The 27,472-nt window shown below is 38.8% G+C and overlaps 1 protein-coding gene across 1 annotated transcript in view; it reads left to right on the forward strand.

The window, feature by feature from the left end:
- Window positions 1-22,976, forward strand: part of zgc:113278 (uncharacterized protein LOC541528 homolog) — a 29,956-nt gene extending 6,980 nt beyond the window's left edge. Inside the window, exons 6-11 of the mRNA XM_036590837.1 lie at window positions 2,622-2,706; window positions 3,242-3,312; window positions 5,305-5,409; window positions 6,569-6,712; window positions 10,014-10,174; window positions 13,249-22,976. Coding sequence (XP_036446730.1) covers window positions 2,622-2,706; window positions 3,242-3,312; window positions 5,305-5,409; window positions 6,569-6,712; window positions 10,014-10,174; window positions 13,249-13,322 — 640 coding nt within the window. The 3' untranslated portion in view covers window positions 13,323-22,976. The remainder of the gene's footprint in view (window positions 1-2,621; window positions 2,707-3,241; window positions 3,313-5,304; window positions 5,410-6,568; window positions 6,713-10,013; window positions 10,175-13,248) is intronic.
- The last annotated feature ends 4,496 nt before the right edge of the window (window positions 22,977-27,472 follow it).

Genomic DNA, 27,472 nt, shown 5'->3' on the forward strand with positions numbered 1-27,472 from the left:
GCCTTTGGTTAAATGATTAATTTGTTGATTTTCTGAATAGGTTAACACATCCTCTATAGGGAACAAATATGACATTTCTACTAATTTTAGTTAACAATTTTTATGTACTTGCTACATTTAACATAGCGAAGAAAAAATTTCAGTATAAAATGAGCCATAAAATCTGCACAAGCCACATTTTATGGTTCTCCTAATATGTAAAATTCAGTAAATAAACAGTACGTTTGCATGTTAAAATGTACAGTGTGTTCTCCATAGATGGTGTTATATACTTTCTTATATAATTATTTGTGTGTTTTATTGTATTATTATTATTATTATTATTATTATTTTTATTTTTTTTATTATTAATAAGTGTGCAAACTTCCCACTTATTGCTTATTCTTTGGGAAGTTTTAACCTACATTATCCCATATTTGTCTTGTAGGTAATTATGTGGCCTTTTTCCAACCTCTCTTTATACTTTAGAATTAAACTGGCTGTTTTTGTTGTATTGTGTCACAGTCCAGGCTAAAACACTCCATGTGATTTCACTGTGGGTGGAGCTAAACTGCTATTGGCTGAGTAGGTGGCTATATGCAAATGTCTTTGTTTTCATGACATCACAAAAACAGTGAATTCAAAACAGGCTTACTTTCTTGCAGCTTACATGGACTGTGTGGATTTAAGTGTTTGCATATTAAATAGATTCCTTTATTTAAAAAATGAAAAATTTGGTTGTGCATGATTTGAGCATTTTAAGTCAAGTCATACATTCCCTCCCCTTAATTTCGCTATTACAGTGTAAAGGCTGTGGTGTTGTATTCCTCAGGGATACTCTTTGTCTCTTTCTCGAGGCTGCTGTTAGAATATTTACTGTCTTCTTCTGAGATTTGCCAGCTCAGTTTTTCTGCCTGCTCTAAGTACAATTTAAGTTTTCCCTTAAAATGAATAACTGAGGGAAATGAATGAACTTGCTGATAGAAAGTAATTAATTTGATCTGCCGCAGAGTTCAAGTGAAGTGCGTCGCAGTCTCTGAAAGACCAAATTCACCTTGCAGACAGTTTTTCTGCAAGTCACTTCCTTTTTCCACATCCTGTCAAAATATGTGACTAGTTCCAAGCCACTGATAACCACCAGAAGTGAAACGTGAAAACACTAGGTAGGTTAGTATAATCATTGTATTCGTCATGTGATACTGAAGCTTAATGTCGTCCAGGTCTGTCATGGTGACTTACATAGGTTACTATGAGCCTTCCTGATGAATTAGCAGTTTTCACAATAACATTTTTTTTAAAAAACTGGTCTCTGTAAAAGTGGTTGCTGCACAATATCTTTGTTTGCTGAGTTTAACATATTGGAAAAAGTAAATGTATAAAATGTGCAATTGTGAACAGGCAGAATTTTATTAAAACGTGTCACCTGGCCAAAGACGCCCGAACTTGTACTTTTGCTGTCATACTCAGAATCTGACCAAACAGGCTGCTGGTCAATTATTAGCTTATAGAAGTTGTAGAAGTCTAATGGGTCCGTTTTATGTCTTTATATGTGCTAAAATAGAAACATACTAATACTGGATTCTACAGAATTGGTTCAAAGTCAGAGTTCAAAACACATTTTGTTTTGAAATGCTGATGTTTCTGATATTCTGCTGTCACTGTCTAACAGGTGAGACACAGCCTGTCTGACTGTGTCTCACCACAACTTGCACATCAGTAGATTGGATGTAAGTGGAAAACAAAGGAAAATATAAAATTTTTAACAGAAATTGGATTACAGTTGAGCCATTGCAAAAAAAATGTATGTAAATTTTTTTTGTAAAAATCATACATGTTAGGCATGGTATTGCATTGGTTGATGCCATGTGTTTAAAAGAAAGGGGTCACTAAACACTAAGTTTACATGAAATAAAATAAAATATAAAATAACTGATAATCTAAAAATATGTTTACGATAATCTAATATACGTTGGAGGGACGCAGTTGATATGTTGATATGTGCATCAGTGATGCAAACAAAAGCCCCAGAAACGTCCTGCTTTGCTGGTCATGCCGCATTGTTTTTGCGCGGTAGCAGCCAAGCGTGCATGAGGGGCAGATTTTTCTGCTTCTTTCAAGCTGTGTGTCACAAGAATTGTGTACAAAATACCTTCTGGAGATGTTTCCACTCACAAAACGTGAAAACTCAACGCTGTAAATACCAAAAACAGCACAGAAACATTCAAGTCTTCTTTAATTTGCTGGTAATGTGTCAGCTTCTGTTCACAGATGAGCCCTCTCTGTAGTTTTGTGGTCTCATGTTTTACCAGTCTTACCCACATTTCGGCACCAGCTTAATCGCTTCTTGTTATCATTTAATTCCTCAGTAATAGAGCATGCATGACAGGTGCTCATGCCTTGAGTTTTGGAGCCAATAATGAGGAAAATTTTATGGAATTGTCTCCGTCGATCCCCATTACTTGGAATCAACTCCACAGTTTCTAGAATCGAATAGCCCTGGGTTTTCCAATAAAGTATTTGGAAATACTGTACATAGTTTAATAAAGTCCCTTTTTGTTGTTTGACCTTAAAAAAAAAAAACTTGATTAATGTGATTGATAATGACAGCCCTTATGTCATGTACATTTTTCTCCATGTCTCAGTTTTCAGGTTAAGTTCTTCTACATCTGCCAGATTGCCTACTGGTTCCACGCCCTACCAGAACTGTATTTTCAGAAAGTACGAAAGGTGAGCACTGCAAATGACCGACTACTTCTTATTTTTGTAACATACTGTCAGGCTAAATTAGTGGTGGGCAGTATGACGATATATTGTCAGTATCATAATGATATCACATCCTGCTTTTCTGAGTATATTATGGGTATTGTCAGTACATCTGCAACTCCAAACAACTGCATCATGTAAAAGACTGATTTAAAAGTGCATAATTACTGTGTATAATAACTGTATGAACATATGAACGTACTGCATGAAGTAGCTGAAAGGATTGCGTTTAATTAAGCTGTTATTATATCTTTTTACTCGTTTGATGTATTTTCCTTTCTTGTTCTGTACTAAATAGTTGATATTTGCACCTTTTAATGTTTGCTTACTCTGAAAAGCTGAACATTGTGATACATAATTGTGTATAGTAAAAATTCCTTGTAGGTTTGTGATGTTTTTTTAACTCTTAGTTAGTCATCTTTAAGGAAATTTACTGAATTAAACTGAGTGTGTGTGATAGACAGCAATTACATGCCATTTTCTGTGCATTTGCTTCCAGGAAGATATTCCTCGTCAACTTTACTACATTTGCCTTTACATTTTCCACATCACTGGTGCCTACGTCCTCAAGTGAGTGTTTCCTGAGGTTCAATTTGCTTTCTTACTCCTCTTTTGCAGGGAAGGACTTGGAGCAGTATGAATGATTTAGCTTTGAGCTGCATAATTGATTAGCAAGTTTGTGGTTTTTTTATGATGAGGTACAAGCCAGGCATCCAGCCTGACCACACTTTAATTCCCTTGAGGGAAAGATTTTCTGCTTTTATGCATAGCTATTCAGCCACAGCAGTGCAGCATTTCATGCTTGTAAGTATTAGCTTATTTGAATTTGTGCTAGTACACTGAAGGAGATCTGTTTTTGTTGCCTTAAATAAGTGAACCTTGAGTTACTAACAAAAACACTCAGCTACACAACATACACAACAGCTGTGTTTACATGCAGTATTATTTAATAATTAAATTCATAGGTCAATTGGAATAAAAAGGCCTTCATAGAAGCAGCCAAGTTCAGTAATCCAATTGACTTTATACCAGTCCACCATTTATCGTAAAACGCCGTATTCGTAACCAGTTTACTTAACAAGCAAGCAGAAATCAGTTGAGCAGACTGATTTCTGCTTGGATACTTTTAAGATTCATCTGCTTGGGAAAGGGGTCCTCAGCAAAACCTAAATTACAAAAAGTTCTTCTGCACATTGTGTTTCTAAATCCCCAAAACTTGCATAGTGTAGCTTTAATTGAGCTGTGTCAAATGTCTTCGGGGTGGTGTTTAAATGGAAAGTGGAAAAAAATCCATAGATGCAAATTGAGTATTAGACCCTAACCTCAGTTTTTGATGGTTGCAGAATTTAATTTTATAGCTGTGAATTTTTCCCTTAAGCGTTAAACTTGAGATAAATACATAAGGTGTTTTATGCAAGTTGCCACTGGTTCTTATCACCATCACTGTGAACAGTTCTGACTATAAGGCTACATTCACACAGCAGGTAAAAGTGGCCCAAATCTGATTTTCTCACCAAATCCGCTTTTTTTGTTTGGCTGTTCACAATATTTTTTAAATGTGACTTTTATGCGACATTAGTCTGAGCAGATGACGCTCCTAAACTAACCCGCATACGCAATTAACAGTATTTCACATTGCTTCATGTGGCTCATCCAGAGGCAAACAATCATGACTGCCAACGAACTCCAGTGGAGGATTCAGTTTCACCTTTGCCAGCATCACAAGAGCCATCATGAAGCTTCAGTGACTAACAGCTGGGTTCATCACCCAGAATGTGCTCAAGCTCAGCGTAAAAAGGGCACGGTCACTTCTTTGGTTCGTGTCCTCAGATTCTTTAAACAAACTGTTTTTTGTCCTATGGCCTCATTCGGCACTTTGAACACGGAGGGTTTGGGAGAAATCTCTTCTAATTTTTTGATACAGAAACATCATCCCAAATGTTTATGAGGTCTCAGCAGGGCGAAATTATGACGAATGTGCAGTTGGACTGACGTCGCATTAATTCCAGTCTGGCTGTTCAGTCTGAGTCACATTGACGCAGATCAGATATGGATTGGATTTCAGTACCACATATGAACACGTCTCAAATCAGAATTGAATGTCAGATTTAATGTGTTTTTGCTGTTCACACTGACACACAGACAACACATCTGAATCACATATGAATCACCAAAGCCTGAGTTTTTCTAGACTGAAGCGTTTTACACCAAACCACTCTGAATGACAGTTTAATGATTTTATTATGCTGAAATTTAGAACTCTTAATTCCCCTTTAAAAAACCCATCTGTTGAAAGGTGCTTTAAGAAACTAAAAGTGGTTCTTTTACGGCATTGTTCCAAGAACCCTTTTGGCACTTTTATTTTTAACAGTGTACATCTGTGCTAACAGTCGCTAATGTTGCTCAATGTGTGTGCATAAATGTTTTGATTTTTGTGCAACAGAATCTGCAATCACACACACCCACTGTGAGCCAAAATGACTGACAACCTCTCTCTCTCTCTCTCTCTCTCTCTCTCTCTCTCTCTCTCTCTCTCTCTCTCTCTCTCTCTCTCTCTCTCAGTCTCCACCGCTTGGGCCTGGTTCTTCTGGTTCCGCACTACCTGGTGGAGCTTCTCTTCCATGCATCACGTCTCTTCTACTTCAGCAACGAGAACAAGCAGAAAGGGTACGTTCACCTTTTCACTTCCTCTATTCACTCTACAGCTAATGCTATCAGTCCTGAAGGCCTGGAATGATCTTTATGTAGCCAAACTTTCGTTTGTTGGGTTCTGGATTAGACCTGCGAACAACTGGTTTACTGGATTAAGTGTCTAATTTGTGTACCTGCTTCAACTTCCTTTTATTTTGCTGGGTTTTTTCTGTTTTTTGGGATGTACTGAAACAACAGAAGCCATATGCCTCCTACATTTAGCAGAATGTTGGTGTATGAACATTATAGAGTTGTTTAGATGCTCTGAAAGATGCTTGTGCATGTTTTCATTATGCCTCACAGATCTTTTCCTCTAGTTTTATTAAAGACTGTAGAGTAATTGGGTTTGGATGAATTGAGATCTGATGAACGTTAAACTGCTCTTCTCACATTTTGGGCTGCTGTTCGGAGAGCATATACGATGCTTATTACGTTTCACGGCCTTGTTAGCTATGAAAGCTCTCTCTATCTCCCTGTGTTCTCTCTCTCTGTCTCCCTCTCTCTTTCTCTCTATCCTTCTCTCTCTTCTCTTGCTCGCTCTCTCTCTCCCTCTCTGTGTTCTCTCTCTCTCTCTCTCTCTCTCTCTCTCTCTCTCTCTCTCTCTCTCTCTCTCTCTCTCTCCTGTCTCTTTTCTCTTGCTCTCTCTCTCGCCGTCTGTGTTCTCACTCACTGAGTTCTCTCTCACCCTCTCTGTTCTCTCTTTACTTTCAGTTTTTTGCTTTCTGTGTTCTCGCTCACTCCCTGTTCTCGCTCACTCTCTGCATTCTCTCTTGCACTCTCTCTCTGTGGTTTCTCGCTGCTGTCGCTCTCTGGATTCTTGCTCGCTCAGTGTGTTCTCTCTCTGTGTTCTTGCTTGCTCTTTGGGTTCACTCTTCTCTCACACTGTGTTCTTGCTCTCTGTGTTCTCATTCACTCTCTGTTTCTGACTTTTTTTTCTCGCTTCTTACTCTCTTGATGCTTGCTCTCTTGCTCATTTACTCTCTCTCTCTATCTCTTTTTCCACTCTTGCTCTCTTGCTCCCTCGCTCTCTCTCCTTTCTTTCTCTGTCTCTTTTCTCTCTCCCAACCCCCCACCCCCCACCCCCCCACCCTCCCCCACCAACTTACTTGCTCTCTCTGTTCTCTCTCTCTGTCAGGTTTACGCTGTGGGCTCTCCTCTTCGTCATCGCTCGACTCCTGACCCTCACCCTCTCTGTGCTGACGTTCGGTTTCGGACTGTCCCGTACAGATAATCAGGGCTTCTCTTTGGCAGAGGGGAACTTCAACGTGCTCACTGTCAGGTAATGTATTTGGTTGTATTGTTTGCTGCCACCTGGTGGTTAAATTCTGCAGTTGAAGCATTTTCTCACATATTAAACTTGATTGTCCGCTGGTCATCTAGATATGAAATTCAAAAACTATGTTTACTTGCACACAGTAGCCAGATTTAAGACCTCAGTTAGTCACCCCTCTTCATGACACATCTACCTTTACCCGCATATGAGATTCTGGCCTTTTTCAAAAATATCAGCATTCCTTTTCTTCCTTCCATCTAAATTTCTGACTCTTTCTTTCCTCCTGCCAAAAATGTGAGCACTGAAATATACATTATATGGACAAAAGTGTTGGGACAGCCATCCAAATTATTGAGTTCAGGTGTTTCAGCCACAGTCTCGATAGACAAACACTGGCAGTAGAGTGGGTCGTACTGATGAGCTCAGTGACTTTAAACATGGAACTGGACTCTGGAGCAGTGGAAATGCATCCTGTGGAGTCACAAATCACTCTTCTCTGTCTGGCAGTCTGATGGACGAGTCTAAGTTTGGCGAATGCCAGGAGAATGTTACCTGCCTGACTGCATTGTGCTGACTGTAAAATTTGGTGGAGGAGGGGGAATGATATGGGGTTGTTTATCAGGGGTTGGTCTGGGCCCCTTAGTTCCAGTGAAGAGAAGTCTTAATGCTTCAGCATACAAGACATTTTGGACAATTGTACGCTTCCAACTCTGTGGGAACAGTTTGGGGAGGACCCTTTTCTGTTCCAGCATGACTGTGCCCCAGTGCACAAAGCAAGGTCTATAAAGGCTGGGTGAGTTTGGTGTGGAAGAACTTGACTGGCCCTCACAGATCCCTGACTACAACCTCACTGAACAGCTTTGGGATGAACTTGAATGGAGATTGTGAGCCAGGCCCTCTCATTCAACATCAGTGTCTGACCTCACAAATTCTCTTCTGGATGAATGGGCAAAAATTCCCGCAGACACACTCCAAAATCTTGTAGAAAGCTTCCGAGAAGAACTGAAGCTGTTAGAGCTTCAAAGGTGGACAAGCTCCATATTAATGCCTGTGGATTTAGAATGGGATGTTACAAAAGCTCCTGTAGGTGTACTGTGTAGGTATCCCAGTGCTTTTGTCCATATAGTGTACTTCTGCACCTGCGAATCTGTGAACATGCACAGGTCTCCTTTTCAGACCTTTCTTCCATGAAAGGTGAACTTGTGCAATAGGGGACCAGAATATACAGAAAACAACAAAGAAGAAAATCTCGTATTGCTTTGTAAGAATAGATAGAGGAGGCAAAGTACTGGATGCCATTAAAGTCTGATATATACTTTTGCACCTTTTGATCCTCAGACTACTCCAGTTTGATTTTGTGCTGAGTCTCATTCAGGTCAAGTATTGTTTGGGTCTCATTCTGCCCCAACACTTCCAGGATAGTCAGTCAGAGTCTGCAGTTGTATAAATCAGCCTTGAGCAAGTGCTTGCATTTGCTTCTTCCAGAATTTTGAGTCAGAAGCACCCATGCATGAAAAGATTTTGATCCAAAAAGTCAAACACTTCATAATGCAATTAAATTATGTGTACCATTGGTCTCGAATGCTGTTATATTCAAAGGAAATGATGAAAACATTTGCCTGTTGGGTCTCTGCGCATGTTACAGGAAACCTAACTAACCTTCCTAGCTGTCAAGTCTCTCAGTTTATTTAAGGACTGTCTTTTGCTGTTGCTGTGGTTTCACAGCAGTGAATCTCAGGGTTGATCTACAGATCCATCAGAGAAACAGCCAATGCCGCTGAAGAATGTAAACCCAGTGCAACAGGGAGCTAGCCGCATGTCCAGAACATTGAAGTTTATGATAAGACAACAGGATATGATGATAAGAAAACACAGATGGAATGAACAAAGCTGCAAGAAAAGAATATAATCAATACTGAATGACTGAAAATGTTTCTAATGGTGTTTAGGTAATCATTAAGGGATTGGAGAAACATCTCCACTGACTGATGGGAGAAATAACAGGAAAAATGTTTGTATTAAATTTGTGCTTATAGATTTTTCCATATGCTACTGCATAGCATACAATATCTTTTAAGTCCTTTGTTGGGACAAAATGGGACAACCCTTAAATAAAAAAGAACATTACTTCATTAACAGCTTACTAGCGGTGCTCTGTAGGCAACCCTGCCAGTCTGCAGTGATAGCAGAGGAGGGTAAAGTTCAGCAACCTTGCTGCTGGGCTTTAGTTATATTTAGGGCATCACACGCCTTCAAAGAGGGGGCAATAATCTATTATCACCCATCTCTGGCTCTTCTGTGATATGAAACTGAAGCCAGCTATTTGCAACTTGTGCTAATTTTCCTTTTCCACCTTAAATGGAGCAGCAATTACATTCTGGTGCCTCAGCTGTCAGAACCGCTGCACCATTTAAGGTGGAACAGGAAATTTAGCAAGCTAGCTACTGAGACATCAGTAGTTTTGGTTGCTCGCGCAGCCATCTTGCCGGTTTTTCTTTTTTTTTTCTTAACACTCTGTTTGGAGTCTGCCTCTGAAAAACTAATGTTTGGAGGGCCATGTAGCCCTAACACTTCACCCTACCCCTCTATCTCAACAAAAATCAGGATACCCTACCCCTAGACATGAACGTGCAGAATGGAGGAATAAGGGGAATATGGGCTAAGTGGTAAGGGCAAGGCCCCTGAAATGGGATTGGGCCAAAGAACTTAACTTGCACTTGCACTAATATTGAGCCAATAGTGTGCATGTATTACAATGTAGTTGTCTTCAGTGTTGTTACTGAATCTTATCCTGTACTATGTTTTCGCTTACTAATGTCTTTTAAAACTGCACTATTTAAAGTTTTTGTTAGTATTTTTTTCTATAAACTAAATATAATTTGATGACTTACGTCCTGACTGGGTTCAGAATTACAGTTAAGAGTGAAAGTGAGAGAAGCATCAGTTTGAGAGAGCTGTGTTCAGAGGCAGATATTCATTGTTTTTCCATACTGTTTCTTAAAGGGAAATTTCACTCACCTACCTAAAACACTCTTTTATGTTTATATTGGTTGTGTTTGATGTGTTGTGGGGTAAAAAAAAAAGTTTCAGAATGATTTTGTGCTTCCTGGGACAGTTAAAGTCTGTCTAGCACTCTGTCTCCTGCCTGGTTTTGAAATGAACCAGCCACTTTCAAATTGCAGTGCGATGACCCAGAAGCACAAAATAAGCCTCTCCATCTCGGTCTGAACGTGAAGGTGAAGTTCCCTGTTTCAAACAGCGCTTTTACTTTTTATGATCTCAGTGTCTGTGGCCTCTCTCCGCTCAGGATGACGTGTCTGTCAGCCATTTGCCTGACCCAGGCCTGGATGATGTGGAAATTCATCAACTTTCAGCTGAAGAAGTGGAGGGAGCAGAGCCAGATCCAGGCCAGCAAGAAGAAGGCTGTCAGCCCCAAGAGCAAACCCACCAAGAAGGAGTCTTCTAGGGGTGAGATGTCCTTCAAGCTCTTACAGCTACTAAAATCTGGAAGAGTGTTCCAGAAATGCAAGTTCAATCAGTGTTTTGGTCATTTATTTTTTTTAAATCTTGTTTAAATGTGTGCAGTCATATGGGCGCCCCTGGTCAAAAGACACATTTTGTTGATTTTCTAAGCATGTTAAACTTGGCAAAAACAAATAGAAATGGTAGCAAAACAAATGATTGGCAAACAAATTGTATATTTATAATCTCTGTAGAAGATGTGTTAACTTATTTTAACAGAAATAAGAAAATCAACAGAGCATATCATTTGACCAGGTTTCTTCAGACATCTGAGTAGACTGTACATAATGTACAAGGTCTTTTTTTCTCTATATAGTTTGTAATTGTGCTTACCTTCCTGTAATTTTTTAGAATTATTTTTATAAGAAAATAAGTAAACATAAAAACTAAAATTCAAGGTGCTATTTGTATAATATAAAGTAATGCCACTTTTTATCATTAACCCTTATTTTGTTTTTTTTGTTTTTGTTTGTTTTTTTTAAAAGACCATCTGTAGTACTTCCGGCTGCTCACATGTTATTGCTGTGTCTCAGCCCAGATTTTAAATGGAAACTTCCACTGATGGGTTTCTTGATAACAGCTACTGCAGCTATGAATTAGTTTAGCACTGAAGTACGTCAAGTCTGAGTCATTTACAGTCAAAAGCAAGTGCAAATGCTGACAAGATCAGTAATATCAGTAGTTCAGCCGAGTACGCTGGACAGCGCTCGCGAGATAACTACAACCCCATTTCCAAAAAAGTTGGGGCGCTTTGCAGAATGTAAATGAAAATAGAATGTAATGATATGCAAATCATGCAAACCATGTTTTTAAAGGAAAACACTACAAAGGCAACATATCAAATGTTGAAACTGAGAAATTGTATTGTTTTTTGAAAAATATGTGCCCATTTTGAATTTGATGCCAACAACACGTTGCAAAAAAGTTGGGACGGGGGCACGTTTGCCCTGTGTTTCATCACCTCTTCTTTTAACAACACTCTGTAAGCGTTTGGGAACTGAGGAGACACTGCTGTAGTTTTGAAAGTGAAATGTTTTCACATTCTTGCTTGGTATAGGATTTCAGCTGCTCATCAATTCAGGGTCTCCTTTGTCATATTTTTCATGTCATAATGTGCCATATGTTTTCAGTGGTGACAGGTCTGGACTGCAGGCAGGCCAGCTTAGCACCCAGACTCTTTTAATGCAGAGCAATGCTGTTGTTATACAGGCAGAATGAGGTTTGGCATTGTCTTGCTGATATAAGCAAGGCCTTCCCTGAAAAAGACGCATCTGGATGGCAGCATATGTTGCCAAAACATGTATATAATCGTTCAGCATTAATGATGCCCTCACTGATGTGCATGTCACCCATATCATGTGCACCTATATCATCATGAATACTGGCTTTTTAACTGTATGCTGATAACAAGCTGAGTGGTCTTTAGCCCGGAGTTCACAGAGTCCATTTTTTCCAAAAAGAATTATAAATGTTGATTTGTCGGACCACAGGACACTTTTCCACTTCACCTCAGTTCATTTTAAATGAGCTCAGGCCCAGAGAAGGTTGCAGCATTTCTGGATCCTGTTTATGTACAGTTTCTTCTTTGCATTTTAGAGTTTTAACTTGCATTTGTGGATGCAGTAATGAACTTTTTTCACAGACAGTGTTTTTCAGAAGTGAGATCATGCAGCGATTTCCACTAGAGAATCATGTCTGTTTTTAATCCAGTGCCATCTGAAGGCCCCAAGATCATGGCCAGCAAATACTGGTTTTTGGCCTTGTCCCCTGGAGAGATTTCTCCAGATTCTCTGAGTCTTTTAATGTTATTATGTACCATTGATGATGAAAAGCAAAGTTTCTTTGCTATTTTATGTTGAGAGAGGTTATTCTTGAATTGTTGCACTATTTTCCTTCACAGTCTTTGTGGTGAACCCCTCTCCATCTGTACTTCTTAAAGACTCAGCCTCTCTGGGATGCTCAGTAAGGAATGTTACTGACCTGTTGCTAATAAACCTCCAGGTGTTTTTATTTTTTATTTATTTATTTTAAGTATTACACAACTTTACCAGCCTTTTGGTGCCTCCATCCCAACTTTTTTGGAACGTGTTGTTGGCATCAAATTCAAAATGGGCATATATTTACAAAACAATAAAATTTTATTTCATTGTTTGATTTGTTGTGTTTGTGCTATTTTCAAATAAAAATAGGGTTTAAATGATTTGCACTTAATTGCATTTAGTTTTTATTCACATTTTGCAGAGCGTCCCAACTTTTTGGGGAAATGGGCTTGTATGAATAAAACAGCAAGCAGCAAAATAAATCAGTAGCAAAGTGGAAAACTCCAGTTCCCCTTGAAGTAAAACAGTAGTGGTATGATAGGCTACAAGTTGAATCAGTGACTGTTTATGTGACATATTCAGTATTTACACTCATTGACTGCAACATGCAGCCACTGTTGATCTCAATGGGTGTCTGTGACAAATAAAAAAATGTGTTCATTGTATGGAAATCACATAATTTTCATGTTCAAGTTCTGCGCTCACACGATGAAAATAATGCTTTTGAGTTATTGAAAGTAATAAATACATTCTGATTAGGCTTATTTTGTCCACTCATGTAGCTATAACCAAAGGTACTTTATAAATTTGTGTGTAACTACACAAAAGAATGAGATTGTGATTAAGTACTTTAATTGTTTGAAAGTCCTTATTATATTATGCCATATTATTAAAGGAGAATTTGGTCAAATAATACTAATGTTGCTAGCAGTGAATGAAAGTGAATAGCCATTAGCATTACGCAAAACATCACCATGCCATTTAACATGGTGACACTGCTTAATGCTAAAGGCCATTCACTTTCACTGACTGCTAGCAAAATTAGTGTTATTTGGGATAAAAATGGGGTAAAATGCCTTGGAAAATTAATTATGTGTAAGAAACAGGTTTTTTTGTGTTGTCTTTGGCTATTAATTGTGCATTTTCTGATAAAATTAAACATATTTATAATATAAATTGTGTTTGTTTTTTGTCTGACAGGAGGTTCGGTAAATGGAGTGATGAAACCAGAGGACAAAACATCACCCCGAGCCAGAAAAACAAAAGCCTCCTAGATGAAGGGAAGGAGGATGCTGGAAATGTGATGCTGTTTTTCTCTTTCTTAACTCCAACTGTGGGGGGAAAAAAAGAAAAAACTTTGTCTCCTGAAAGAACCACTGAATCACACAGACACCTTAACTGTAAGGTCTAGGCTCGAGTGAACAGAGTTAGATGCTTCGTGTGGCTTTTGTTTTTGTCTGGATTTTTTGTTTGATTGTTGTGGGTGTTTAATCCTCCTTAGAAATCTGACTTTTTTAATATTCCACTGCAGTTTGGGTCTAGTGTTTTGAGAAGGGTTTACAGAAGACTTTGCTGTTGGTGGGAGTGATAAAGGAGTGTTGGAAAAAGCTGGAAAGGCAACCGTAAAATGTGTTGCCATGTTCAGCTAGCGCTGTTTTAGAGGTGCTAGCGCCATGCTAGCTCACAAACTTGCTGAATTTTGTGACTTTTTACCCAAGAGTGAATGAAACGATAACCAGAATCTTCATCAGGGGAATCTATCTATCTATCTCAGTCTATCTCTCCTCTTCTCTCTTTCTCTCTTTCTCTCTCATCCTTCAGGGCTTAGCATTTAGCATTTAACTCCAGAAGAAAGTGAAATTCGTAGCCCTGGTGCTTAACTTGACACCCTACTCAGCCTCAGTCACTGTGTCTCTGATGAAACACTCTGTCTGTGTGGATAGAGGCTTTTTTTAAGAAGTGCCCTTTTTGTTTTTCCAGAGTTAAGCCCTTAGCTGTGAAACTGTTTGGGCTAAGCTAAAAGCTCAGTTAGAGAATCAGAGGCAAGCAAGCGAGGGCTCTCGAGTTCCTCACTGGTGACGGGGTGGATTTGTCTTTTAATGACCTCAGCTGTGTAACAGGGACTGATTTTGTTTAAAGAAGGAGAGAAGGACTTGTCTCATAATACATCACGCAGGATTGGCATTTCCTCTCGTGGGAGCTCCCTTTGCCATTTTTGGGCCGTTCTATTACTTTATTAACTTTTTTATTTAATGAACTAGTGAATTTTAATAGATGAGCCCTCGGTAAGGGCGAGGGAACTAGTGAACGCAGGTGTTGACTTCAGCCATCCAGAAATCATTGTGATCTGATGCTTTTCCTTTTTCAGAGTTGAAAATTATGGTGGACAAACCTGTTTATAAGCCATAGCAGTAAACTGTTTTGAAGTTACAGTGTTCAATTTGCTGGGCTTTAGGTTGCAAACTACTGCATCTCTTATACATGACTGCTGATAGAACTTACTCTGATAGCTGGATAGTTAGCATGCTAAAGTCTACATGGCTAACAGTAACTAAAAGAAAGGCCACAGTTCTAAACAAAGTTTAATTGCAGAACAAAACAATTCTGCGCAGATTGTATGTACAATATGTTTGGACGGCTGGAAAAATCCTTTTGCATTGCAAAGTTTGCATGGCTAGCCGATAAGCTCACACAGGCTAACCTAGCTGAGCTGTTTGAATAGTCTGCTCCTCGCCATACCATCCTCCCCTTCTGCCACGAGTGGCTACTAGGGATGGGCATTATGACTAATTTTGATATGTAAAAATACCCGTTAGGGTTAATTAACCATCGGTTAACCACATGGAAGAAAACGGTGGCAACAGTGGACTTCGGCTAACATTAATGTAGGATTGTAGACTTGCGTTATTAGACTTTTTTAAATTATTTAAGCTGAGAAAAATTGGTAGTTTTGTTGGATGAGGAGCCGAGGCTGCCTCTAAAACTAGAGCTAACGGTACAATACTGGATGCTAATTAGACTATCAGCTAGAGTAGTTAGCCTAAAGCCTTGCTGCATCTGCCTTCTCAATAACACGTCCTTGGTAACACACTCACGTTAAGGCATAGAAAGAGAAAAGTAGGAAATGGGAATAGGAAAGTGTAATACAATATTCAAAATGACTTGCAGGTAGAAGCAAATTGACATCTTACAGTTCTATTAAAACATAAAATTGGCCTTTCACTGAACTGTTAGCCCGAATATTTTGCCTTCCTGCGATGAAAGGTAAAGAACATCCAAACAGTAATTTCAGTATTCAAATCCTGGCACCTTGAATGGTTAATGGAGTGTTCAAGTACCTGTGCACATCCCTAGTAACCACCTGTGTAACACATCTGAGTGGCCATTTGACGTTGGCAAGGGCAAGTTAGGAAGAAGGATTGAAACTGTGATTTTGATTCTGAAAATAATGTCCGCATATGTTCCCAATCAAAGTGGTAGTTGCTGTCCTTCCTCCTGAGTGCATAAATATACATTTGGTAGGGCAGCTGTCAGACTTTAAAACTGTATGCATATCTGACTTAAGGCCTTAACACACTGAGCGTGATTAGCATGATTTATTCAGATGTCCAAAATGAATTCAAACATGTATAACTGATGATATCTTGCAAACCATATCCACCCGTTGGATCCTTCATTGCCATGGAAAAGACAGACACATTTCTCGGCCACATATGAAGGTGCTTTCGAAATGGGACAGCCTAGTCGTGCCGCTGTGACCCAGTCGGACTTCAAATGCAGCCTTTGAAGGATGCAGCCTCTCAATTGGGATGCAGCTATAATTTGTTACAGTAATGCTAAACATCTGTCATATTGCCCAGCCCTACACCAAACACAGTTTTTCAGACAGCGAAAATGACACTTTATTCGCCCTCTGTTAAACGACGTGAACTCAATCGACCAGTCACTGTTGTCTCGTAGGCATGGCAACCACCAAGATAACGGATCGTTGTTGCAGAAACTAGAACTTTTAGACAAACATCAAAAGGATTACTTTGACTTTTAATTTGTCATGTGTGGAGCTGCTCCTCCAAAAGCAGCTCAAACTGAATTACAAACATCCGAGAAATATGAGCGCAAAGTTTCAGCTCCTGAGTGAGGTGGTGAAGCTCCTTTCGCTTTTCTGAAAAGGAAAATGGCCTGCCCGGTGTCACTGTCTGACCGTTTTTGTGAGGAGCACGGACGCACTGTTTGTAATTTTTTTCCACAGCGAAATTCCAGAATACGATCCTTTCTGCTGTGTATATAGTGATGCAAATTTTTGTCCGAATTTTTTTGCAGTTTCGTGGTGTTTATTTGTGTCACGTTTGGCGCGTAACGGCCTTTAGGTTGTGTTCCGCAAAAAAACATCAATGTGATGTGATTACTTGATCATGTGACTATTAGAGTGGTAGTTGTTCTTTCTTAGAGCTCCCCCTGTAGGCCTGGAGGGGATGCAATGCAAAAATACACATTTGAAAAGGCAACTTTGTAGATCTTAAAAATAACTGCTTCTGAGTTTTGACTTAGTCTGTGTTCCCCTAAAACTATATTGCTATGACTATAACTATAACAGAGTAAGCTCTACTTCTTAGAGCTCCCCCTTGTGGCTTGGGAGATATAATGCATAAATACACATTTAAAAGGGGCAGCTGTTAGTTTTTAAATAATTGCTCTGTTATAGAGTGATAGAATATGTAACTATTAGTCACTCTACTTTAAAATCATATAACTATTACAGAATTATGGTCATCCTGTTTTCTTAGAGCTCCCCCCAGGTGTGGGAGGCACATATTTGAAAGGGCAACTCTGTATATCTTAAATATTTGCTCCTAAGCTTTGACTTAGGTTTTGTCCCCAAGTAGTGAAGTCACAATTTCATCGTCTAACTATTACAGATGGACAGTCGCTCTACTTTAAGATAATATACCTATTACAGAGTGGTAGATGCTTTATTTTCTTACAGAGATCTTTATGCTGTGACAGAAATGAGGTGCATTACTGCGGCATTGGCTCCTGATTATCAGTGTCCACTGTAAGGGAAGTCTGGCTCTGTTTTCAGCCTTGTTGTTTACTGGTACGTTAAAGGGCCCATATCATGGAAAAGTGAGCTCTTTTGATGTAGTATGTAAACACTTAGTTTTGAAACATTCTCTCCCCAGTCTATACAGTCCATATATGAAGGCTAAGCTGCTATTTTTGCATTAATTTTTTTTGTTTGTGTTTTTGTGTTGTTTTGGGGTTTTTTACCCCCTGGTTGTTGTGATGTCACAAAACCAATTCATTTACATATACCTCTACCGTTATCATCATTCAGCCTACAGTGGCTTAGCTCCATTCATGCTGGCATTATAAGGAATTTTTCAGCCCTGCTGAAAGAATCAGAACATAGGCTCATTTACATGTATCAAGTCTGAAAGACACAGTAACAAAAACAGCCTCTTCTAAAGGATAAAGAGAGAGTCATGTAAAAATGAATTGTGGCTTTGTGTATGTGCGTGTGTGTGTTGTTTTTGGTACATAATACAACACAAACATTATAGTGTATCTCACGTGGGGTGAAAAATGAAATAAGAAAAAAATAGAAAACATAGGATATGGGCCCTTTAATAGTTTTAACCCTGAGCCTAGGAACTGTGCCCTATCATTTTCTGGCAGGGTAGCTGTTTTGTAAAGTTTATCAGACTTGGAATAAAACTTAGTTTGGAGGGGGTGCTGTTACTGGAAGGTTCTTACAAAGCTTTGAATAACTACTAGACTAAAAGCTCTGCTGAAGGAACATGGCCTCTTCAGCAGTACAAAGCATTTGTGGCCTTTTTAGAGTGAATATGTGATCTAAATTCGTTTTGCCTTTTAGCTTTTTTAGCTGTTTTCCCCTCTCTACGCCATGCTCATCTCTTCTAGCATGGCCAGGGCCGCTCTGCGGTGGGTTCTAGTGAAACGATACAATCCTTTTTCAAGTGTCCTTAAGATAATGACAGTATATGCTGTGGATGGCTTGTTTTCAGTTACAATGATCTCTCTCTCTTTCTCTTTGTCTTCGTTTTGTGCAGGCGCTTGCCTCTGGCATGATTCTTCGTTAAGAGTTGTACGTCGGAGTGCGTAACCTTTTACAGTGTCCTTTTCTCTCGAGGAAGCCGTGATGGTGCGGATATGTATGCACGTGTGCATGTTATGGACCGTGCATGAATCATGTTGCCTGGTTGTTTGATTTGGGGAAAAAAAGGAAAATAAGGGCATGTGGTTAAAAGACTCAGTTTGTCCTGGTTTTTCAAATTTGTACAACCAAAATGTTCGTGAGGGGTATTGTTTTTTTTGTTTTTTTATTTCTCTGATAAGCTTTTCTGAGCGTGTATAAACACTCACATTCACACACACACTCGCACACTTCCGTCCAATGCTGTACATGTGTTAATTGCCAAATCGTGTAAAGGAGAACTCTTGCTCTTTCCCAGTGATTTTGATATTACCACTACACATCCTCATCTCACCTCTTTATGCGGCCTAGTAGGATTAGATTACACAACAAAGGAACAGTCTGGTGAAAAGTTTGAGCAGTTTCCCCCTTAATTCTAATGTGGATCAGCCAATGTGCTTAGTCTGTTCTTTTGTCTAATATTAAGATAACAGTATATAATGACCGTTTCAGATTTCTTTACAGTGGTGGTGATAGGAACCCAGGGGTCACAATGTCTACAACACAAATGTAGCCATTTTATTTACTATCCAAAACAACCAGTGCACCTACACATGTCTTCTGAGCTTTTATTTTGTAATGTTGATTACGGTAGTGGAAAATCTGTTAATAATGTACATTTTAGGCCTAAACTTTATTGTAAAATTATTGTAAAACAATGTCTCCGGCATTAAGCAACATAGTACTACTTTCATCTAATAGTTTCCATCTAATAGTAAGGAAGCTTTCGGAGGTATTAAACACTTCTGATGTCTGGTACCCATCACCACCACTGTGACCAATTCTGACTCAGTAAGTTTCTCTACACTCTCAGAAATAAAGGTATAAAACTGTTACTGGGGCAGTACCCCTCTTGTCACTGGGGTGGTACCCTCAAGGGTACATTTCGGTACCTTTAGTCAGGGAACATAATTGTACCATAATCCACTGAAACGATATTTTCAAAGCTGTTTTGACTCCACACACCCCGTCTTGTCTCCAGGCTTTTTATTTTATTGTTTTAAAACATTATGTTATGAAAAGATACAAATATGTACTTTTCACCTGGAAAAAAACTTATTTAAGGTGCACAATTTGACCTAAAAAACACTGTGGTACCTTTGAGGGAACATTTACATTGTTTGTAGCTTGATGACTGAAAAGTGTACCTGCACAGAACGCTGTAGAATGGAACATTTTACTTCAAACAGCTCTGAATGTGGTGGAATTCAACTTAAACACCATAAGCAAGGCGACTGTGTGATGATTTAGGCATGCAGTTTGCACTATGCTAATTGGTGGCCATAAGCTTCCATTACTTGTCAGCTACATTAGCATTGTAGCTCCAATGTAAACAGACTTCATTATTATTATTATTATTATTATTATTATTATTATCAGTATTATTATTATTATTATTATCGTAAAGCTTCAGACAACTAACGTGTTGCTTGGTTGAGATTTGAGGTAAGGAGAAATTGTTTACATTTTATTCCTGGCTGAACTGTTCCTTTAAATGGATTGATTGACAGCTGCGAGGATTCTCATGTTCTCATTGCTTCAGTGTTTTTCAGATCAGTGATTTTTATTCTAGTGGACTTGAGCCTGAGGTTGGTTAATAATTCACTCACCTCAGAGCTCTCTGACTGGCAGGCCACATAATGGACAGCACATTTGGAGGTGTCTGGTTTGTTTCGTTCAGCTTAAAGGGATACTTCAGCATTTTAATCTCTCTCTGCTGATTTTCTGCAGTCGATTACCCGCAGACAATAATTTTGACTTCACCTATACTTGACAAAGAACAGAAATCTTGTTGGCTCAACTCTCTACTAATAGAAGCCAGTGGGCAGTTGCTTGGCTTTGATTTTAAATGTGTTTTCTGTTCTTTTTCCAAGTGCAAGGAAATTGTCGCCTGTGGTAATTAATAGGGCCCGACCGATATGAGAATTCTGTGGCCAGTGCCGATTTCAAGGGGCTAAAAGTTTATGATCACTGATGTTGGCCGATGTAATTTTGGATTTATTTTTTAGATTTTAATTTTATACTGTAGTCGTATTAGTCGTACTTTCAGTCCTCAGCCTTGACACTTATTAAACAGTTAAACAGCAGAAACTCTAAAGTAATACTATATAAAGTACGTTAAATCATATATAGCCCTGTAGATGCAGCAGCCCAGAATATGTTGTGCTTTTGGTTTCAATCACCTCATTTTTCTCTCCATTAAAAATGTCATAACACATGGGTTCTCAACCTTTTCCACCCCAAGACCCACCTTTTCATAACTACAAAGCGTAGCGGCCCACAAGAAAACTAAAACCAACATTTGAAATGCGATTTTCTTTTTCTTTTCTTAAATGCTAACACTGAAAACCTAAAATTAAGGCCTGAAAAAGATCAGATCCATTCTGGTTGTCAGTAGATTTGCAATATTTGCAGTTATGTTAAAAAAAACAAATGGCTGAAAAGACAAAGAATAGGAATGTATGAGATTCTTAGATTTTTAGTTAATCTTTTTTTCCCCACTTATGTTTTTATGATTTGAAGTCATGTCATTAGCCCACTACGAACTGCTGCCTCCCTTTGAGTACAGGCCCACCGACCACTAGAGGGTGCTTCACGACCCACTCGTGGTCCACGGCCCACAGTTTGAGAAACCCTGTCTTAATGTGTTATTTTGATGCTAAATTTTAGGTTTGGATGCATCTTATGTAATTTTGTGACACCAGTCTGTATTACTGTCACATAGTTAAACTGAGAGTGCTTCACATTCAGCTGTTGTAAGGTTTTGACGTATCATCAAGAGATCGAATCTTGCCTGTGCCCATCCAAAAAAAGGGCGCTAATTATCGGCTGATGCTGATAATATTGTGGTTTGCTAATATTGGCCAATATTATCAGCCAACCAATATATCAGTCGGGTCCTCAGTACTCAGTATGCAAGACAGAGAGATTATGCTGGAAAAAACGAACACATTTCCAAACAAATAAAAGCCAGCAGGAACCAGTTGGCAGAGGTTATTTAAATAATGTTAACAGGTTATTGTTAGCATGTTAGACTGATTGACATCAAGTGAATTGTTTCCTTAGTTTCAGTGCAGAATGTCCAGTTTCCTCTTATACTTTAGGACAGAATATTCAAACCAGAGGCTGCTTTAAGCTACTAAACAAGCAGATTTTACTGTGTTTCTGTCAGTTGAGCCTTCATACGGTAATATCTTAGGAGGGAAAGAGCAAGGTCGCTCTTTTTTTATGTTTCTACTCTCGACCTGTCGCTGTCTGATGTTTGAAGAAACCAATATTGTGTAGATGACTATATTGAGACACTGTACTGAATTCTTGTTAGATTTTTAAACTATTTTTATAGAGTTGAAACAACTGTAGAAAGATTAACATTATTTAGCACACATTATTTTTTTATGCCTTATTGATTTCTGAGTTTTATTTTTGTACTGTGTTAGAGAGCTTTCTACCTTAAAGGTGCGGATCTAACTGGCAGGTGAAAAGTGGTTGAGTAGATGAGTTGGGAAGGATGGAATTACGGAACAGAAGTGGTGGAGATGGACTAACGTCTACTGCCAGGTAGCAAAGCTTGAGCTCTAATTGGAGTGTTTTTTTTTCGTGCTAATGTCAATTTTATTTCTGTCCAGTTTAGTGTAATATGAGACTTTTAGTTCATTTAATTTCTTGTTTTGTTTAAAGTGGCCTAATGCTATCTGAAGTCTGCCACTGCTAATCTTGATAATCTCGGTGAATTCACTCAGCCAGCGAACTTTGTTTTTCTTTTTTTTCTTTTTTTTTCGTCACAACTTGATTTATTTCTTTATTATGCAAGGGGTGCTAAAACGGACGTGTTTTTGGTGTGACATAATCGTTAAATCGTTGTGTATGAAACTCTTTGCCTGTAGTTGTTGAACTTGCAGAATATTTCAGTTTCACCTGTTTATGTAAAACGTCTCAGATGAAGTACACTATGTGTCCAAAAGTTTGTAGACACGTGCCTGTCCAGCTTTTCATCTGAAATGAAGGGTATTAATAGGGAGTTTGTCCTTCTTTGCTGCAGTAACAGCCTCTACTGTTCTGGGAAAGCTTTACACTAGATGTTGGAATACTGCTGTGAGCATTAGTGAGGTCAGGTGCTGATGTTGGATGATCAGTTCTGGACACTCCAACTCATCCCAAAGGTATTGGATTGGAGCTCCATCACTCCAGTTCGAGGCCAATACTGCTGGGCTTTATTCCCCCCTAGCCCACACTAGACTTTGGGCATGGTGACCTTAGGCTCATGTGTAGCTGCTCCAGAGCATCCCATTGTATTGGTCGGTAGCTGTATTCACTCGTTGGAAGGGCTGTCTGGATACTTTTGGACATATACTGTACGTAATCTAGGATCAGTCCCTCTTGATCCACATATGAAAGGCAAAAACTGACCGTCAATCAGATTTCTGAAAGGTTTGATACAGATGACCCCTGAACAAGGTTCAAACACCTGTTGAATTAAAAAAGATGCACCAAAGCTTTCTCACAAATGTCACAACAGGTGGACAAAGTTTAAATTATTTTTCTCTAGGCTTTTTTGCATATGCACTATTCTTTTTTTCAGATGCTTGTCTATATGTTGAAATGTATTGCTTTTATATAAAAGATGTTATTAATCATGTATTTATGCAAATCTTTGTGAATTTTTTGTTTTTCATTTTTTGTTTTGTTTTTCAATTAAACCTTTTGCTTAACCTGAGTGTTGCAGTTTTTCTTCTTCTTTGTTCTCTTAATAGGAAAAAGTAAAATACACTTCTGGGGGGGGGGAGTCAGAGAGCACCTGTCCTTTATTTAATTTCCAGTCAAAACAGCCATTCGGTACAAGTTACTCATTTTTCAGCATCAGTGGAGAAAAAAGCTGAAGACATGTATTTAGCCTTAACAACTAAATACAATATTACATTTTTATCTTTATTACAGCTTCCATTCTTTTCAGGAGACTCACTTTCAGTTATTTAAAGAAATCTGCAGACACACCTCCAAAGTTCAGTCTTAGAAGTTGGTTGATCATTTTCTGAAGTAATCAAACACATTCAGTGATGTTGAGGTCTGGACTCTGGGGTGGTCAGTCCATTGTTCAGCTTCTTTGTTTGATGTGCCTGTCTCCTTTTCTCAGTGAAGCTTCTTGACAGCTACACATCCTTTCAGACCCATAGCGCTGAGTTGTCTTCTCACAGTGCAAGGATGGACAGAAACACCTGTGGATGTTTTCAGATCTGAAGCAGCTTGATTTTCTCCTCTCTCTTAAAGATGAAAGCTTTAAGTGCTGTTTATCTGATGGGGACAGTTTTGGTGTTTATCAGGTTTTCCAGATGTTTGTTAGAAGTCTCTGAAATTTCTCCTGAAAAATGAATAACTTGACCTTAATGGTCATTTAAACTGAAAATTAAATAAATGATAGGTGGTCTCTGATTTTGCACAGTGCTGTAGACGGAGGGATTAGAAGAAATCATTGTTTTTCTGAGCTAATTATTTTCGCTTCCACTTCATTATTGTTCTAGGGCCATAATCAGGAAGGTTCTCAGAGTAGAAGGCCTGATCCAGGATCGGATTCCTCTCTTATCTAAAGTAATTTTACTGACAGAAACTGATCCTAGATTAGCAGTATTACCTGGATGCTGTTAGAGAAGTAGCTTTAGCTAAATATGCGAAGATGGCTGACAACGAATAATGCACAATGACCGTGTCAGCAGATATTGGGTTTCAAACCAAACCCAGGCCCTTCTCACTACATTTCTAACTCCACAGAATAAATGTTTTCGTTGTAGGGCCACTGCACGGAGGCCTTAAAATAGGACAGGCAATTGGAGTAGTGCCCAAAAGGGTGAAGTTTTATAGCAAAAACAATCCCAAGTTCATGAGAAAACAAAAAAAAGATTACAAATTAGATCAGCTAACCTAACAAACATACATTGATTTAATCTGGCTTGCCTCCTACAGCCATTCCCTTGCACCCTGATTAGCCTATAGCTCCCCCCACCCCCCACCCCACCCCTTAAATGAAGTGGAGCCAGAGGCCTGTTAGTGCACTAAGCCTGACTGTGGCTCAAGGCCTCACTCCCTCCTGACACATATGTACTTAAAAAACACAACTTCATCAAAATAAAACCAAAAATAACTACCGCATGTAAATAAATCACGGAAAACAGCAGTATTCATGATTCACATAGAAGCTCCAGAGATGAAGAGGGCTGTCAGGGGCAGACTTCAAGGAGATGGCACTGAGTGAGAGCTCTGTGATGAGGGCAGATGTTGCCTCATCATAGTCACATTCCTCTGTGATGCTGATCCAAGTAGATTTCTACATTTTATGAATGTTTCTATCACTATGTACATGAAAAACATTGACATCGGCCCACAGTTCCTGTATCGGTGCATCACTAATTACTGTGACGTTCTAAATAATAAAATGCAAATTGAAATGCATTTCAATACTTAATGTTTTACTTGTTTTTGTAATTGCATTTAAAACTTAGAATCAATTTAATTGGACTAAAATATTCCTTCAATCTCTACGGTTTGTGGGTTTGCTGTTAGGTGGTGTTTTAGAGCTCCACTAGATGGCAACATTGAACATATAAACATGCTGATGTTCCGCAACCAGCTGCTGCATTAATAAATCATTGGATGTCCACTGGCTGTCTGCACTGATGGACAGAGAGATGTTGCAAGCAGAGAGAGAGAGAGGGGGGGAGAGGGGGAGTAATTGATTGAGGGAAAGTGAATTAGAGAATCAAAAAGGGTCACACAAAGGCAAAGGCTGCCTCTAATTAAGTTCTCCTCAAGAAATAAGAGCTTTTAACAGCCCAAAGTAAAGCTGCATGTTATGAATCATCAGGGTGAGTCATGGATCCCCTTTTGCTGCTGCATTGTTTGCAGAAATTCTCTTCCCCAGTCGTGCTCATATTGACCTCCAGGTAACCGGCCTTAAAAGCAGCTGGACTAGTGAATGTTTTTTTCTGCAGCCCATCTTTATCCACTATTTCAAGAAAACTCAGAACAGTTATAACCAGAGCTGGACAAGGACTTGATGACTGGCCAGCTGTTTTAGTTTTTAATCCAAAATGTCTATGAGAAATTCGATTTAAACAAGTAAAGATATCATTAGTACTAGTAATTCTATTAGAAGAATTCACTGATCATTCAAAATGTCTGCATAATTAAATGGTTAAGATGTAAACAAAGCCATTCAGAGTGGTTTAGTGTGAAATGCTCCGTTCTAGAGAAACTTAGCAAGTCAGAATTGTTTACAGTGGTGGTGATAGGAACCAGATGTCTGAAGAGTTTAATGCATCTAAAATCTCCCACACAGAAAGTTACTAAATGAAATGGGTATGATTACACTGTCTAGTGCAGGCATGTCAAAATGGGGACCTTCCGGGTCAAAGTGCTGCAGAGATTAGCGTTTACCTTTCATTAAGGCTTTGCTAATTAGCTTGTGAGCTGAATCAAGTGTGTTCAATGAGGCAGTGTGCTGAAGTCTGCAGTGTTTTGTTTCACGAGGACTGGAGCCTGACACGTGGTCTAGTGACTGAAATATTGCTTTATGTAGTTTTGGGAGCAGGTTTTGGCCTAAACACATGTATTTTTTAAAATACATTAATGCGGAGAGGTACATACAGAGTACTGTAAGGCAAGAATGTCTGAAGAAAATGTATGTTTTACTACTATTTTACCATCAGCAACATTACATAAAATCTCAAAAAGTCATGTAGGTTCACTGGTGGTTTTGGGTAGTAAATAAAATATTGGTGTTGTAGACATGGTGACCCCTGGTTCCCATCACCACCACTGTGAAGAATTCTGAGTTGCTAAGTTTCTCTACAATGAAGCATTTCACAACAAACCACTCTGAGTGTTTACATTTCAGTGATTGAATTGTGTAGAGCTTTTTTTTTAAATAGGTGGAATTCCCCTTTAACGTAAGATCTCAGTTCTCAGTATGAATGGTCTTTTCCAATTTATGCTAATGAAGGGGGGAACAATTTTGCCAAGTGTGAAGCTAATTTGTAAACAAAGTCATTCAGAGTGGTTTGGTGTGAAATGCTCTGCTCTAGAGAAACTAGAATTATTCACAGTGGTGGTAGGAACCAGACGTCTGAAGAGTTTATCACCTCTGAAAGCTCCCTCACAGAGTTATTACATGAAATGGTTATGAATAAACATTGTCTAGTAGTGACTAAATTATGATAGTTTTGCAAAGATTTTGACCAAAATAAGTGTTTTTTTTTCACATGCAGGCTGTTGGAAGGGCAAAGCAGTCAAAGTTTACAACATTAACATTACACATACACATAAACAGATGGTTCTTCAAGGTTCCTAAATAAAGAAAATGTTTCTATTTAGAACTAAGAACACTCAAAGAAAGTTAAAGGTTCTTTGCATCATGAAGCATTCTTCATATTGATAGAGAATGTGCTGTATAAAGTTCTATATAGAACGTCTTTGACCATGGTTCTGTATAGCATCACAAAAGGCTCAAAGAACCCTTTGCATGATTTAAGGGTTCTTTGCATCATGAAAGTGTTCTTCAGATTGATAGAGAAAGTGTTGTGTATGGTCCTATATCTTTGAACCTCTTTGAAAATGGTTCTGTACAGCTCTAAAAAGGGTTCTTCTCTAGTTACGTTGTCAACCTTGTAACAAAAGCAGAACCCTTTTAAAAAAGGTGTTATCTAGAACCATATACAACAAATTCCCCATCAATCTGAAGAACCATTTCACGATGCAAAGAACGCTGTAATCATGCAAAGAATTGTTTCATCATTCAAAGGGTTCTGTGAGTGTTCATGGTTCTAAATAGAGCCATTTTCTTTACTAAAGAACCCCTGAAGAATCAAGTGTGTATAAAAAGGCATGTGGTGGTTTTGGATAGTTTTGTCTTGTAGACATTGTGACTCCTTGTTCCTCTCAGCACCACTGTAAAGAAATCAGAGTCAGTAAGCTTCTCTAGAACAGCATTTCACATCAAACCACTCTGAATTTGGAAAAGCCTAATGAGAACCAAAATCTTAAAATTCTGTCAAATTTCACGTTTTTACTAGCGCAAATGACATTTTTACTTGTTCCAACTGAATTTCTGATATCAAAAGCTGGGAATTAAATGCCAAATCAGCTTTCTGTACAGACCTCCCGAAGAGAGCAATGCCAGTTTGACCTCAAACCAAAATTCAGCTCTAGAAAAGTACAGAGAGG

The sequence above is a fragment of the Colossoma macropomum genome, unplaced genomic scaffold (genome assembly GCF_904425465.1).
Source record: "Colossoma macropomum unplaced genomic scaffold, Colossoma_macropomum, whole genome shotgun sequence".
NCBI classification, from domain to species: Eukaryota; Metazoa; Chordata; class Actinopteri; order Characiformes; family Serrasalmidae; genus Colossoma; species Colossoma macropomum.